We start from the raw sequence: 16,383 nt of genomic DNA on the forward strand, positions 1-16,383 counted from the left end.
CATAACAAAAACATGAAATATTGTCACTTGAAAGGGTCTATTATTTTATGTCTAAAGCAAGTAAGCATTTTTAATAACGTTTCAATATAACATAGGGAGTATTAAGTAAGCATGATGTATTAATTAGTATTCTGTTAGTCACTTTAAAAGCATTTAGTATAACATTATTTCTTGGGCGTTTGAAAGCATCAAAATTCAAAATATTCCATTCGGTAAAGCAAAGAAAAAGCTGGTGCTTATCCCATCAATCTAAAAGATAAACACTGAATTAATGCACCATTGCATCTTTTATTTATTTCAACAAACTTACTTTAAAATACGTATACTTTGGAAAATAGTTATTATTCTTTTGTAAAATCGATGATTCAGAAATAATTAGCAATATTTTTTATTTATAAATTCGACGATTCTGCATAATATTACATGTAAAGACTTGCTTTCAACAAAACTGTCAATATGAGAATCGATTCAAATTCCTTAATACTATAAACGGCTCCCAATATTTTGATTTATGTTTTTATATTTATTCTCAACAAAACGATTGCCACCACTTCAGCAAGTGTTACATAGACATTTAGCATCTTTTTTTTACCATGAATATTGAAAACGTGATTTTGAAAAATATACCCTAAGTTTTAATTTTCAAGTGCGAAAACTCTAGAATCAAAAGTATGATCGATTCATTCTCATAGTATAATGATTAAAATAATAGTATATCATTTTTTTGTGTGAAAATTATTATATTCAAATTAACTATAAGAGTAACTGTTTCAGAATTTTCATTCTTTGAGAAGCCTATAAATTAATATGAGAAATAGTCAATGAATCCACCGATAGAAATCCCGACTATGACTATAGTAAAACCACCATTTCAAACCAAAAATACTAGTTTTCTTTTTCTTCAAACCGTTAAACTTAGAAGACTAGTTCCAATTAAACGACTAAAACCCCACGAAAAATATGTGATTACTTCTTGAAAAAATAAAATATAAATATAAACGAAAGTCCAATGATGTTCATATCATTACAAAGTGAGTGAAAATGTCAGTTTTTCCACCACATAAATATTAAAAGTACATTGCACCAGACTTTAAAGTGTGACACTTTTCCCCTGGCCAATAATAACTACGCAGGACAAAGTATAAAGAATACTCCAAATCTATCATCTTTTTTAAAGGAAATAAATTTATATCAAATTTTTTAAAAAATTAAATAAAATCCCATAGATGCTATGCTGTCGTTGCGTCAGCCCCCAATTTCCCATTTTCTTAAAAGGAAAAATCTTTTTCCTCTTCTCTCAAAACCCATAAATTCTTTCCTATCCCACTGTCAAATTCCATTTTGGAAAACAACAAAAGGCACATGCATTATGTCATGCGAAAACCCTAATTCACTTCCCTTGAAATAAAAATATGAGTAGTGCTAAATGGCCACATTATGGCCAGCCATAAAAATAAAAAATAATAAAAGATAGTGTATTTAATGTCATTTCATTGAAATCAATACTTCTAAAAAGTATCAATTTTATTTATACAATTGTACCCTTAGTTATGAAATATAAATATGAAGATACTAGAATTTATTTAATTGGATCATTAGTTAACTCATGTTGCATGAAATTTATATAAATAAAAATTAATATTTATTAAGGTTACATGATAATTAATTTAATTATTTCTTATATTTATAATACCAACGCATCGTGGTAATACTTTTATTTTTCATATTTACTTAAAATACTCTAAATGTTTGTATATTTACAAATAAGTAAAATTGAGCTTTGATCAATATACTTATTTATATTAATAATCATGGGTTAATATTATAAATGATCACCAAACTACAGAGCATGTATCAAATTAGTTCCAAATAAATTTATTTCATAACGAGTACAAAACTTTATTGATTCCAACTTGGTATAATAGGAAAACATTTTTAAAAGGACAAAATTTTAATCTTAAATTTAAAAATAGTGTAAAAATAAATTATTGAAAACATAAAATTAAAAAAATGAATGAATCTAATAAAAGAAATACGTATAAAAGTGTAAAATTTGGATTAGAGAAATGAAATAAAAAAACAACTAGAATTAAGTAAAAGGGTAATAGTGTAAAATTATTTGAGCATTAAATGACTTATTTGAAACATTAATAGTCATACTATCTAAATTTACTAAAATGCCATTTTATGGCCAGCCATAATGTGGCTGCATAGCATTTCCCTAAAAATATATGTAATGGTGAAATAATATCGTTTCGAGCAACACGCACATTAATATATAGTCGTGAAGAAAAATATTGAGCATTCGTTCACTCACAAAATAAGACTAATTATTCATTTATTCGGTTGGTATTGATAAAGAAAAAATCAAGTCAATAGATTTTTAGAAAGATAGACAATCATACTAAATTAAATTTTATGACTAAATCAAAATAAATTAATACTCATATAATTTACAAATAATTAGGGTCTTAGATCGCATTAATCATTCGTGTATTTAGTTTTTTTATACATGTCATATAATTTACAAATAATGTCATGCTAAGATCGTTTTAGGTCATGCTTTGTTAGCATGACCTAAAAATTACCTAATTATGACCTAAAAGTAACCTAATTATGATATTGTTCTGCGTTTCTGTATTTAAATCTAGTTTTGCATAGATCAAAACCCTATATATATATATATATATATATATATATATATATATATATGTATATGTGCATATGTGTCATGTGCATACATATATGAAGAGATGTTCTCTATTCACACGCGTGCTACCAAAATATATAAATAGCCACACAAAAAGTTGCTTCCATTTGTATTTCCATACTTTAATTTTCTTTCCTTCTTTTCTGTTTTTTTTTCTACGTGCACTTCATAATTCAGATTCCATCTTACTTTTATTTTTCCCCTCTTCAGTCTTCACCTTCCCACCACTTCCAATTTCTCCCAGCAAGAATCTTTGAGCTGCAAAAAAAAAAAAAACAATCTTGTTCCATGTTCTTCCTCTTTTCTTGAGCCCCTCGAGCACACCAACAATCTTGATCAGAAAGAAAATCGATTTTAATCCAAAAAAAGCAAAAACAAAAAATTGATCTTTATGGGTGCATGTTTCTGTTATGATGGCTAGCTCAAGTGGGACCTACAAAGAAGGAGTTAACAAGCAAGCTCACAACTCTGTTTCTTCCTCCTACAATGGAAGCTCTGTGCATGGAGAGTGGGGTGTGCCAACTTTTCAGCATCAGCAGACCATTTCCATGGATTGGACTCCTGAAGAGCAAGCTCTTTTGGAGGAGGGTTTGTCCAAGTAAGGCCCTTTTTGTGTTTTTTGGTTTTGATTTGGTTGAAGATTTGTGGGGAACTTTGCATATTTATTGAAGATTTGTAGGAAAGGTTGCATCTTTGTTGATGATTTTTGGGAAAGATTGCATCTTTATTGATGATTTGTAGGAAAGGTTGCATCTTTGTTGAAGATTTGTGGGGAAGGTTGCATCTTTATTGAAGCTTTATAGGAAAGTTTGCATCTTTGTTGCTGTGGATATGGGATTTGGGATTTTTCTGCTGCTTTTCTTGTGTTTGTGTGTGTGTGTTTGGTTTGAGTAAATCTTGATTTGTTTTGTTGTAATAAGGGTTGGTGTGGTTTGAAGGGATGAAGACGATATAATGTTTTTAAAAAATGTTGCGTTTGATTTGCTGTGTTTTGTTAAGAGGAGATTTGTATGTTGCGTTGTGTGTTGTACTGAGTGTGGTTTGGGATCTTCTTCTTGGTCAGCCTTGGAGAACTTTGTGGTGATTTTTTTTATCTTTTTCTTTGGAATTAAGTTTCTCTGTTTGCTTTTGAACATTTTATTGGCTTTCTATTCTTTTTTTTTTCCTTTTACTTTTCAACTTTTGGTTGATGTTTGCTTTATCTTCTTCTGATAGTGTGATCTGATGTGTAGGATGTGTATCCAAATTGCCTGTGAGAGTTAAACACGTGCTGAAATGTTTATTTCATTGCTTCTTTGATGTATAGAATTTCACCTATTTTGAAGATATTTGCATCTAGGTGATATTTACATGGTTTCTTGATTTCTCGAGAGATTGAGATACGGAGATTCGATGTTCTGATGCAGGTTTTGATTCATGGTTTTACTGTCGATGTTTCTTTGTTATGAAGTCTTCCCAATTTGAAAATCATACATATAGAGATCGTGTTTTGTTGTTATCGTGTCGTTACTGCTGTTAGTACTTACGTCATCATGTTCCTCGAATCCTGCATAATCTACGCTGAGCCTCTCTGCATATTTGGCAGCATTTTCTGGGATTTTGTATATTACTAACTATTAGTAATCAAAGACTAGAAACAATTTGTTATTCAATTTCCACATTTTGTAGCAAAATCAAGAAACTTAGTGCTATTAATTAAAAATTTTGCTTTCTAGAATATTGTTTTCTGTCTCAAAGATACGTTCTGATTCTTTTGATTTCCTATAGTTATGCCACAGAGTCGAACATCATCCGTTATGCAAAGATCGCTGTGCAGCTAAAGAACAAGACCGTTCGAGATGTGGCTTTGAGGTGCAGATGGATGACTGTGAGTATTATTCGACTTCTCAAAGTGGCATAGTTGTATTTCATTTTTATGTTATCAAAGAAAATTTCCGTATTTATAACTAAAAACTCGGAAACTTAGAAATCGAACTTGCATATAGCTAGAGAGAACAAAAACTGTCAAAATGGCAATGTAGTATGAAGTCTCAATGAGATAGTCATAAGTAGTTGGTGTGATGAATTCATTGGCATAGCTATCTTGATTGATTCGTTCGACTCTGCAGAAGAAGGAAATCAGCAAGAGACGGAAAGACGATTTCAATGCAAGGAAGAGCAAAGATCGAAAGGTATACTACTTCCCTTGAGTCCATTCTCTCATCTACTGCTAACAATTTGAAGTAGCAGAGAATCGACTTTTTCCTTTTTCGCGGGTGCCTTTCAAATTCTGTTTCATGCGTATCTCCAACCTCTTAAAATAGAAAACTCTCAATGATTTAGAGCTTATTTAGCTCCCACCTACCATATTACTTCCTCTAATATACTAAATATTTGAGGCTTGATGAATATATTGCGTTCTGTCAGGAAAAGTACATCGACACTACTGCAAAGCCTTCTCGACTATCCATCCAATCGGGTCCATCTCAACCTTCGGGAATGATTTCCAATTGCAATGAAGAAAACATCTCATACAATGGTTAGCTTATCTATGCTTCAATTCTGCTTTATTTCCACTGTTTTTCTTTCATATTACTCTGTACTGTATTTTGGTGGTTGTGTGTTTTGCACAATATAAGCCAAATTCCTCTTTTTTCCTCCAAAGTTATCACAATACGCATGAAATGTCGAAGATTCAAAATCTGCTCTTAAAGATCTTCCTCGTATACTACTATTGTGTCGACAGATGTAACTGGAGCCACTCGACAGCTTCTTCAGCATAACGTGTGGACTTTCAAACAGATATCAGCAAATCTTTCAACTCATCAGGTATAATCTTGATGTTTAATCTACCTTAATAGAGTATGATTAACTTGGGATTATATACTAAACTTCCTGTCTTTATACATCCATTACTTCTTGTTTAATTCTTTTTGCATAACATTTGATACCTTTGTAGCGAAATATATGTTTACGCGGTTAATGCATGCTCTCTCATTGTCGTGTTTTGCAGATACATGACAACATCGGGCTTCTGAGCCAAGCTCGAGATAACATCTTTAAAATTTCAAACAAGTAGGCCATCATTCTATTGATTTACACTACTTTCTTGATTGTAAGTATGGTTCTTGACATTCATTTGATGCATTTTTTTTCTGATCTTTTATCAATGTATGCATCGACTGCAGCTTGAACGGCATGGGGCCAGTGATGAAGAGAATGCCTCAGCTCCCGAAGCTGAACGAAGAGCTAGCAAACTCCATCCTTCCCTTGACAAACTTCCCTATCCAACTATGATCGAGCCACTGATCATCGAGAAGCTGCAGATTGTGCACGGCCTGACTTTGCTGATGCTCGTGATGACAAAAAAGATGGATGGCTCGACGTGTTTCTTGCTATCTTGTTTGACAGTAGAGGTAATTAACATCTGAATGTATTGAAAATGGTTGAATCAAATCTATTGGAGTATACTTTGTACCTTGAAACGCTGAATTTTTGAGTTGATTCATAATAGAGTGACTTGGTATGGATGACTTGGATTTGTATAACATTAGTACATTACACCATGGAAAAGAAAGTATCCAATTCTGTAGTTGGAATTGCAACTTTTAACATAATTTTGATGCTTGTTGGAGATGAGTGTTTATTAGTATTTGGCAAATTGGGCCATGTTTTCACGGGCTTGAAAGCCGGCCCGACTCAATTTGACGAGCAAAGTACATTTCGGGCGGGCCGGATTGGTCACATGACCATGCATGCAAGGTATTGAAGTGGAATAAACTAATACCTAATCTTTGCACATGATTCATTAAATCGCATAATATATTGGATTAAAACTAGATTTAATTCATTTGATTACCTAATCTTTGCACATGCTTCGTTAATATATTTCAATTGATGATGCGTGTTATTGTACATTTTATTATTGTTGTTCTACATTATTGTTAATTTTTTTCCAGTTAGTATTCATTAGTAATATTATATATTTCTGATATAATTAACTACGAAATTAAATCACATTGTGTTCATTATTATTTTTCAAATTCCATAAAAAAATGTTAGCCTATTTATATAAACAAAAACAAAAACAAAAATGAACTACCTCTCTACCATTCAAATTTCAAACTTTTCACCCTTAATTTTTTTGGTTTTTCTTTTCCTATTGTTGTTGACAAAGGGATGGGAACAACATGCAGATTCTCAATCAAGAAGCCAGGGAAGATAATTCCTTTGTTTCAAAGAATCTGCATAAAACATTCCAATACACTATGAGCTGGTATGATTATCTTCTTGTTTTTAATGAAAACATAATTTTTAAATATTTAATTACTTTTTCTATCATATGCACGAAGCTCGTAGATGCACATATAACCAATCGTAATAATGTGTTAAAAATGGCGGATTATTACTTTTCTCGTTTATTTATATTATGTATAAGGTGCATTTGTTAAGGATGTTCTTGAATTGGTATAAAACAACTATTTTCGTCGCGTTACTGTTAGGCTGATATCCTGCGTTGAATGTTTTTCACATCTAATTCTGGAATTGGTCCCTTCTATAAGAATTTATGGTTTTGATAGTTATGATATTGTAAATATTTGTTTGTGTATTTTTCTTTTCTCAGTGTATAACGATTATTATATTATAATTATATGATCATGGGTTAAACTTTTAATCTTGTTTCGTGAAAAACCTTTCTTATTTATCAACTTTTTTTTCAAAAAAAAAACTTGGTGTGTATGTGTGTGTATTATTTTAATACAGAATATTTGAATACTTAAAAGAATTATGGAAACAATTGACAATACAATCCAACAAATTCAAGTACTGAATATATTACAAAATCCTTAAAAATCGAAAGATGTTTTAATCAGTTTTTCACACATTTTCCGGTCGGAAACATAGAAAACATTTTAACTGACTTACTTTTAAAAGTCAAAACTGAGAAAAGGACAGAGCAAATTACACACTAAATTACAATAATAATAGTAATATTTAGTGACTTGTTACTCAATAATTCTATTTGTAGCTTTTCTTCGTCATGCATAAACCTCTCCCCTAAAAAATATAAGGAATGGCCAGTGATAATATTTTGCCCTTTTCTTTTTTCATTTTTTATGAAAAATGAAGATCTTCTATCGATTCCAGTTTAACTGGATCGATGGAATACATTGATCAATTCCTACCCATTTTATTTTATTCCAAGGTACTCACATCGGCTTCCCTGAGCAAAACTTCATAATCAACGACAAGAAACGCGAGCTCAGAGGAAAAAGGAGTAGCAGTTCTTTTCCGAGTGAGTTTTTTGACTGCTTCCTTCTTTCAATATCTATACACGTGGCATGCATTGATGACGAATAATGCAAATAAAACACCATTTATTATAGCATCTATGTACCAACATGGCAACATACCATTAATAGATTGCATCAAGTACCAAAATACCACTAATAGGCATATCCACGGATTCGTTCCTACTCACTTCATACTCCCAATTTTCGGCACCTAAGCTTAAACACGAGAAAAATGTTCGATCACCTAAATCAATGACCATCAACTCCTGTCTCCTATAAATTTGTTTTTCAGTAGAAGAAGAAATGAAGCACGTTACGCTAATTCTATAAAGCTAGAAGCTGTTTTTCTCTACATTTTTTTCCTTTATAAGTCAGGCTTTCGCCTAGTATGGTTCAGTCTCTGTATCTCACATTTAAAGTACACTTTGTCTTCACTATCTATCAATCATACCCCACAAAGTAAACACCCCCTAAATAGAGTTAGCTTATCTCCAATTTACTTCGTTGTGTAATTACTGCATACAACAGAAGGTGTGATGTGTGTCGGTGTGTGCTTGGAAAAATCTGAGCATGCATTTCTATATTTCTCATGGTCTAAGTTGGGGAGGCAAAGATCCTCTAAATGCCCTATCCAAACAATAACCAAATGTAAACAGAAAATCAATGATAGGTAGAAGAAATGGGAACCTTTCGTGGAACAAGGATGGCAAAGCATGTAATTCTCGGGATGCTTGCCTTGAGCTTCACAGGAGTTTCCAGCTCTGAATCAGGTGTCTGATTCATCTCTTCCTTTGCTTCTACTTTAGGAGCTTTTAACCTCTGCATAAACTCTTCTGTGATTATAATCTTTGCATGAAAGCTGTCAACCTTTCAGGACGAATTTTAACAGGATCGAACATGACCTCAGTAGGGATGACATATATGAAAGAAACCGTTAGAGCCGACCCTTTAAATTTATTGAAGAAATACAGAGGAGGATATAACGTTACAAATGACCATTACTGGAGTGTAAGTATTGGTATAGCTATTGCTCCCACCACTTTCATCTTAACGAAAATGAAAAGTTGACTTATTTTACAGCATATGTTCTGTTGTGCAGTCAACGGCATTTACAGGCATACCCGGGTATGCTGTTGCACTAATATGGCTTCTATGCGGTATAGGATATGGAATTCTTCTTTTAGTAAGAACTGATTGCTTCAGGACGAGCAGAAAGCGCAAGAACAAATCATCGTGTTATGAGCAGTACCATTTACAACCTATTATTTTGGCTAGTTTCTGTACGCTCCTTGCAGTGTAAGTAATAGGCACATCAGGTTACTCTTTATTACATGGCAACAACAGTCAATAGAAGCGAAGCAGCTGTAAAAGTTGTGTTTCAAACGAGAAGTCCTAATTACACGAAAAAAACATCATACCTGCTGCTATCATTTCAGAACGGCCTCTGGCTTGGCTTTAGGAGGTAATTCAAAGTCCCATTCCAGAGCAGAGAAAGTGGTAGAAATTCTTCTTGACACAGCAGATGGTGTATCTGACACAATATTCAACATAACTGGAGCCATGAAGGAAATAAGCCAGAATTTGCAACAACAACAAATGGATGAAAAGAACAAGCAATTAATAAATTCAACAACCATAAAGCTCGAAACTCAAGGTTCTGCTATAAAAACACATGCATCCAAGAACAGGAACTTAATACAAAAGGGCCTGAAAACATCGTATATATTCTCATTGCTCCCCCTGTTTTATGTTTATTCGAAGCCAATATAGATCTATGATTACTACTTTCTGGTATTGACAGATACGCAATGACAACAGTGACGATAACGCTTACACTACTTGTCGTAATCTCTCTCTTAGGTAAGGCCAAATGAGCACCTAGCTGCTACTCTGATTCCAAAGACGAGTTATGTTAAAACAAATTAATCTTCTGTTAAAAGAAAACTGTCAATAGTGATAACAGTCAAGCTTTCTTTCCTGCACTTTCCTTCTCTTCACAAAATGCTCTTGTTATTACAGCACTTGGAGTTTCAAGCTTTCAGAGGCCCTTTCAAGTGTAAGCTCAAGGAATTAATACATAGAATACTCATTTGATTAAAATGAAATAATTTCTAACGGATTTACCCCATTGCAGATTAATAGCAGTTTGCTGGATGTTAACTTTCTTCTGTTGGTGGCTTTTTGGGATAAGCTTCTTCCTACAAACGTAAGTTTTCACCTCCCAGCTCCAAAACAATTGATGTGAACCAAAAAATGTATGGATATATCTAGATAAAAATAAATTCTAGTACAATATTTGACTTGCATATACATGTCCATCGGATCAACTAAAGGGATAAAAACTTTCAGCTTGACGGGAGACACATGCAGAGCACTTGAAGGCTTCCAGAAGAATCCTTATAACAACAGCTTGAGTCCCATTCTACCCTGTGAACAATTGCTTTCTGCAAAACCAATGCTTAATAATGTTACTGCAGGGATACACAACTTAGTGAATAAGGTAAGCTGATAAGCAGTTATAAGAAATGTATTCTGTATGAATAAAATGTTTGTTGGTTCATCTATTTGTCATGGTAATTTATTAGGTGGTATAAACTATAAACCCTTTGCAAGTATAGTTCAAAGGTGCTCAAGTCCAATTAATAGAACATATCAACATTTGAACTTGTGAATGAAAGAAAGTTGAAGAAAATTTAACTAGAATATTATCGAGCCATAGATGACAATCTTATTATATGCAATAAGACTTCATCTTTCATGGCACTCAACTGGTCTAATGGATTCTGGGGTGATCTCAGTTCCCTGTGTCATTAAGAGATCCAAACTATTCATGATGGGCATAATATATTTCAGTGGAAGACCTAGTGCATTGCTTTTTCTTTAATTATTTAGAAATTTTTTACCTGATATCATTATCATATTCATACCACTCGTGCAAAGGAAAAGGAGAATGTTCTGTGGCTTACATTCTTGAGATCAACTATTGCAGGTAAACGAAAATATATCTATATCATATGGAGGAATTATTCAGATTTGCAATCCTTTCTCCCCAACACCTGCACATGACTACCAGCCATGGAACTGTCCAAACACATCTGTGCGAATAGGAGATATTCCTAAGGTAAGGGGACCTATGAAAACTGAATCTACTTTACACACTCACATCAAAGCTCCCAACTTCTTTATGTGTGTGTGCGTGTGAGAGAGAGAGAGAGAGAGAGAGACTCACCGAGACCAACAATTTTTCTTGAGGGCGATGTTAAACTAAGAACAGATCTCTTGCTTCTGAAGGTTATAGAACAGATAGCCTGTCCTGATACCCAGACCACATGTAATGGAGGAATTCTGGTTCCTGCAGATTACTACAACTCAATAGGAGCATACTGCACTTCTATACAAATATTACTCGATCAATTTCCTAGCATAGAAGGCCTTGTTGAGTGTAGGCCAATCAAGGATGCCTTGTCCGAAATTCTTAACAAACATTGCAAGCCACTAAGGAGATACATACGATTGCTATGGTCAGCATTGTTGTTCCTGTCAGTGGTGCTAGTGATCTTGGTTCCCATTTGGACAATCAAAGAACACCACGACCAAACTCATCATTCATCAGGTGGATCAATCAACCCTCATAATGGTGGTACCATAGAAAGTGGAGCAACAAATCATACAGGTGATGACTCAGAAGATGGTCCAGAACAATAAGTAACATTGTAGAAAAACTATAGGAGATGCTAACAACCTAATGACTGTACACATAGAGAAACCCCTTGTATGGCAAGTTGTAAAAATTTCCTCAGCCGATGAAATATAACTGTTTGGATCATGTGAATGACAATGTATCAGAGAGACGGATAGAAAATTTCACAACAGCTATATAGGCACTAACACTCTGTAACACAGTAGGACTTTTGACAAATGTAGGAATTTCAATTAAAATAGTTAAATTAATTTGTTCTCAGCCATTGTGTTCAAATACTTGGCAGCTGGCACAATAGCCATATAATGCAGCAGCTGAATATCTTATGCTGCCTTGTGTTGTTTTGAGTGGGCAGCTAAATTTCTGTGCACTCGAGAATGATCCAAATAGTCTAAATCTTTTTTCTTTTTTTTAATTCAGTTATATTATGCTGGAATTTGATATCATTCCAGATCCTTAGAATCTGGATGCAACATGTCACTTATGTGTTATGAGGGACTAAATTTCCAAACAACATCATCATCATTAACAGATAAGCTACTGCAACATGGAAGGGCAATTAATGATTCCATAATCCAATCACAAAGGACAAGTTAATGAATTCCATATCGAATTATAACATACTAGATGACATTGAAAGCATAATGTATGTGACAAAGTCAAGATGGATATGAGTAGATCACTGCCATTCAAAAATCTCAAAAGTAATGTAAATACATCCAATCTTCAGAAAGAACAGTAGAACAGCTGTAGGATCATATGCATATGCTGCAAAAAATCAGAACCTTCATCCAAGATTCCCTTCATCCTACAAGAAATATAATAGCTGTAAGTTTTCATGCAGATAAACCAAAGTACCCAAGGAAAACTAAAATCTGTATGGTTATGGTATGAGAAACCACGGTATGCGATAATATTCCATAAGATTACATTATAGAAAGTATATATTGCATAACATGATGGTGTATATTATAGAAAACACAGATCGGTGCCGAAGATTGAATTTTCCTCGACCACTGAGGGTTCAACTGTAATTATGGTCAGGCACACACCAGACACCAGTACACCGCATCCTTAAGTTGATGAAGATCCATCCCTGTTATTCACACACCTCTCTCTCCTTTTTCCCTGCACTTACATTCAAACTGCCTCCACTTACTTTGTGATTTCTACATGCATAACACCGACTCACTGAGGACATAATATATGAACAAACAACCACAATTACAGTTCAAGAAGAACTGTCCCTCCCTAATGCCTTTCACTCGACCCACAGGACTTGATCACTTCTTCAATACATAATTTTCACGACATTACAAAAAATTCTGCAATCCATAGGCTAGCTTCTCCTAAAACTATTGCAATGCAGTTTCATTCTAGAAAAACAGTAAATAAAATTTCAATTAAAAAATATAACCTCAAACAACAATTACAGCAACAAGCAACCAAACCTGAGGTGAAGTATGATTGCTGGAAATCACAGACTCCAGATTAAACACTCGCGCATCCAGCGAATCGAACTTTTCCGTCACCTGCACATATATTAACAGTTGATTACTTTAAGAAATTTATATAATCATCTATCGTTTTCGATAAATTCGAATTAAATGATAAACAACAATACTTGAACATGAAATTCTCACCTGAGAAGCAAGGGAAGTGCGATCCGTCCACAGATCCTTGAGCACAAACTGCGCAATTGCTCCAGAAGCAGAGGCGAAACCTACACCAAACCACAAAATCCTTGTTCGCATCATTGATACGCTTTTAGCAGAGTAGAGACGACTGTTCTGCACTACTTGGTCGGAGTCAAACTCAAATCCCCGTTTTGCAATTTCTCTTTTTATTTTTACATTTTTAAAACATTTCTATATCAATTAAAAAGGATAAAATATGTAAATTACAATTTAGTCAACTTTTTATTTTCATGCGATTTTAAAAACTCATATTGGCATGTGGTTTTATATGCTCAGACAATACTATTTAACTCAATACCGATGAGTTCACATATAATTTCTTGGTTGTTAGATAAAAGTTCATCAAAAATATTATCATGAAATAACTACGAACAAATTTGATTTCTTTTCACATAATTCTAAAATTATAAATCCTAATGCTCATCCGCGCCGCTCGCGTTTCTTTTCTCTGTGTAAAAGTTGGTTACACAAATTTGTCATATATTTGCCTCAAATTTCCGGAGGTTGAAAGTTCTCGAAGCTTTTTCTTTAGTATCGTTCATATTTATGATTGTATCATTTGGTGTTTTCATTGATTTTGATCGATTCTAAAAAAGGAACTCACTCGTTGTGGTTGACGCACATGGGAATGCTTTGAGCCAATCTATACTTGGGATTGACAAAAAACACACAACCCGCCCTCAACTGAGAAACGTTTTGAGAGAAGGGTATTTCAGCATCCATCGCATGATTCCAACTCAATTTGCTCCCTTCACATCTCGACTCATAAATCTTCGCATATATATTCCTCCCTTCGTTCCTTGTTAATTGAGACATTTCTTTTCGGCACCGAGATTAAAAATAGTGTGTTAGTGAATGGTGAATAAAGTAAGAGAAATGAAGAGAGAATAAAATAAGAGGATTACTTTTTGACAAAAATAGAAATGACTCAATTACGTTGAAACTTCCTGAAATAGAAAAATGACTCTATTAACATGGAAACGGAGGAGTACCTTGCAAACCAACTGGTATTACAGGCAAGACAATGAAGACAAACGAGTGGTCATCTTCTGCAAAAATCTCTGCCCAACTTGTATCTTCCGACCAATCTGGCAATGAAATTGTCCGAAACACTTCATTCTTCATGTCCAAACACAATATAAACCTCTTTTTCTTCAAAATATTATCCGCAGAATGTAGCCATCCTTGCACCGTGACTTTATAGGTTCAACCCAGGTTAGATCGGGAAAGCCGGCCAACTCCCTCCAAGAATTCGTCTTTTTGCAATAGAGCTGAGCACGGAGGAAACGATGAGCATAGCACCACAACATCTGTACAACTTTGTAATCTTGGTGGAAACCAATTGAAACCTCGCGCCAATATATGTCACTCGAGGAGTTGGGAGAAGACGGAAGAAGTTTGAGTTGACCTAAAAAAAGGTTGCATATGGCTGTGGGCACATCGGGGTGACTTTCACAACATTCACCGTGGATGCAGATTAGACCACACCCTTAACTGGCCCAGATAACACAACTTGATCATTGATATGTGAGTAAGGTAGCGCGGAGCTGTCCAAGTGGTCGGATTCACACGACATTAATGACCTCCCATTGTGTTGAAGCTCTATCAACAGTTGCTTCCGAAGTTGATCATTGGCAAACGGAATTGTAAATATACCGCATCCGGTGGAGAATCGATAGCATCACGCGACAACTTGGAAACAGCTCGGGATCTCAAGAGAGATTGTGTAGGCAGATACGAGAAAATCTCTGTCAACACATCCCTGTTCATTGCTTTGTGTTTGATTGTAATGATATACTCCCTCCTCCGTCCCGCACTACTCGCACTTATTTCCTTTTTGGGCGTCCCAAGTTACTTGCACTCTTTCCATTTTTAGTAAAAAATTTCACCTACAACCGTCATTTTTGACTTTCCTATACACTCATTCCTTAATTTCCGTGCCGAAAAGGAAAGGGGCGAGTAGCCCGGGACGGAGGGAGTAATATTCAGAGAGTAATAATAGTATTATTGATGATTCGAGATACATGTATGTAAATATGTTTTTTTCCTTTAGAGAACCCTAGAATTAAATGCGTATATAGTCATAGATATGTATATATTCGTGCGGCTATGTTTGGTATGGATATCTCTTATCTCGTCTGTTTGGTATTAAATTTCTATGGTTGATATTTTATACAAGGAAAATATTAAATTATGCAACATTCCATAATTTTGATTAGATACTCCTTTTTCCTAATTTCCAAAATTCTTTGTTTCTTACTGTTATGAATGACTATATTTTTACACCTTTAAATAATATCTTGATGAATGACAAGTTTTAATATAAAATTTATAAAATATAAGAGAGAAGAGGTGGAGTAGGAAAATATGAATGAAGTAGGAGAGTTATAAAAAAATGAGTAACAAAAGTAAGCAAATTTTCATTTTTAATATGAGACTATCATTGCCATCATCGCGGTAAGGAAGCACGTAATCCAACCCAATTTTAGTTTTTAGAGGTAACTCAACCCAACATAATAGTTCAAAGCTCAAAATATTTTGTACATCATGTTGGCACTTTAAGAAAATTAGGTAATTTTCTCCTAAATATTAAAATCAATCATTTTAGTAACTCAAAGGTTGAATTATGAACAAAGAATTTGGATTTGAATTTTAATTACTCTCTCCTTCTACAAAAAATAACTCCATTTTACCATTTTAGATAAAAAAAATAGTCTAATATCTAAAAATGAAAAATTTATCTCTCATGTTTTTTATTCTATCTCCCATACTTTACCTATTTTTTCTTCTTTGTTATACTCTACTTACTTCTTCTCCATATCTCTTTTACTCTCTACCCACTTTTTATCTTATTTTTTTAATTTACTAATTTATCCCTAAAACTCGTACAGTCCACATATAAGACTTATTTTAAATTCCATATAACCCTCTATTTTCCTAGAAAAGACGGAAATGATTTCCGAGTCAATAGTAGATTGGCACAATATTCAAAGTCAATCGCAT

The 16,383-nt window shown here is 33.8% G+C and overlaps 2 protein-coding genes across 10 annotated transcripts; one reads left to right on the forward strand and one right to left on the reverse strand.

The window, feature by feature from the left end:
* The first annotated feature begins 2,814 nt into the window (after positions 1-2,814).
* Positions 2,815-6,281, forward strand: LOC121776228. Of its 2 annotated transcripts, none has more exons than XM_042173387.1 (7): positions 2,815-3,308; positions 4,478-4,577; positions 4,819-4,881; positions 5,117-5,228; positions 5,436-5,518; positions 5,703-5,804; positions 5,878-6,281. In XM_042173387.1, the coding sequence occupies exons 1-6, from the start codon at positions 3,121-3,123 to the stop codon at positions 5,766-5,768; spliced, it is 612 nt and encodes a 203-aa protein (XP_042029321.1). In that variant the 5' UTR covers positions 2,815-3,120; the 3' UTR covers positions 5,769-5,804; positions 5,878-6,281. The 2 variants fall into 2 exon arrangements, with proteins under 2 accessions (XP_042029321.1, XP_042029320.1); XM_042173386.1 differs by having other exon boundaries at positions 2,817-3,308; positions 5,703-5,764.
* Positions 6,282-7,551: 1,270 nt separating this feature from the next.
* On the reverse strand, positions 7,552-13,785 carry LOC121777147. 8 transcript variants are annotated; one of them, XR_006045388.1, is made up of 5 exons: positions 13,327-13,785; positions 13,135-13,215; positions 12,736-12,811; positions 9,402-12,491; positions 7,552-9,261 (listed from the first exon to the last, which is right to left on the reverse strand). XR_006045388.1 is itself a non-coding variant. In XM_042174293.1 (3 exons), the coding sequence occupies exons 1-3, from the start codon at positions 13,438-13,440 to the stop codon at positions 12,758-12,760; spliced, it is 249 nt and encodes an 82-aa protein (XP_042030227.1). In that variant the 5' UTR covers positions 13,441-13,634; the 3' UTR covers positions 12,505-12,757. The 8 variants fall into 8 exon arrangements, 1 of the variants encoding a protein (XP_042030227.1); XR_006045386.1 differs by lacking the exon at positions 12,736-12,811 and having other exon boundaries at positions 9,402-10,030; positions 10,108-12,491; positions 13,327-13,783; XR_006045384.1 differs by lacking the exon at positions 12,736-12,811 and having other exon boundaries at positions 9,402-11,078; positions 11,213-12,491; positions 13,327-13,782.
* Between the last annotated feature and the right edge of the window lie 2,598 nt (positions 13,786-16,383).

Source organism: Salvia splendens, chromosome 18 (assembly GCF_004379255.2).
Source record: "Salvia splendens isolate huo1 chromosome 18, SspV2, whole genome shotgun sequence".
Lineage (NCBI taxonomy): Eukaryota > Viridiplantae > Streptophyta > Magnoliopsida > Lamiales > Lamiaceae > Salvia > Salvia splendens.

Excerpts from the sequence above, each read along its gene's own strand:
- LOC121776228 (XM_042173386.1), top strand. The coding sequence starts at position 3,121 with ATGATGGCTAGCTCAAGTGGGACCTACAAAGAAGGAGTTAACAAGCAA. Across the intron at positions 4,578-4,818 it reads TGAGGTGCAGATGGATGACT|AAGAAGGAAATCAGCAAGAG; the intron begins GTGAGTATTATT and ends TCGACTCTGCAG. Across the intron at positions 5,765-5,877 it reads ATCTTTAAAATTTCAAACAA|CTTGAACGGCATGGGGCCAG; the intron begins GTAGGCCATCAT and ends CATCGACTGCAG.
- LOC121777147 (XM_042174293.1), bottom strand. The coding sequence starts at position 13,440 with ATGATGCGAACAAGGATTTTGTGGTTTGGTGTAGGTTTCGCCTCTGCT. Across the intron at positions 13,216-13,326 it reads GCACTTCCCTTGCTTCTCAG|GTGACGGAAAAGTTCGATTC; the intron begins GTGAGAATTTCA and ends ATATATGTGCAG. Across the intron at positions 12,812-13,134 it reads GCAATCATACTTCACCTCAG|GGAAAAAGGAGAGAGAGGTG; the intron begins GTTTGGTTGCTT and ends ATGTAAGTGCAG.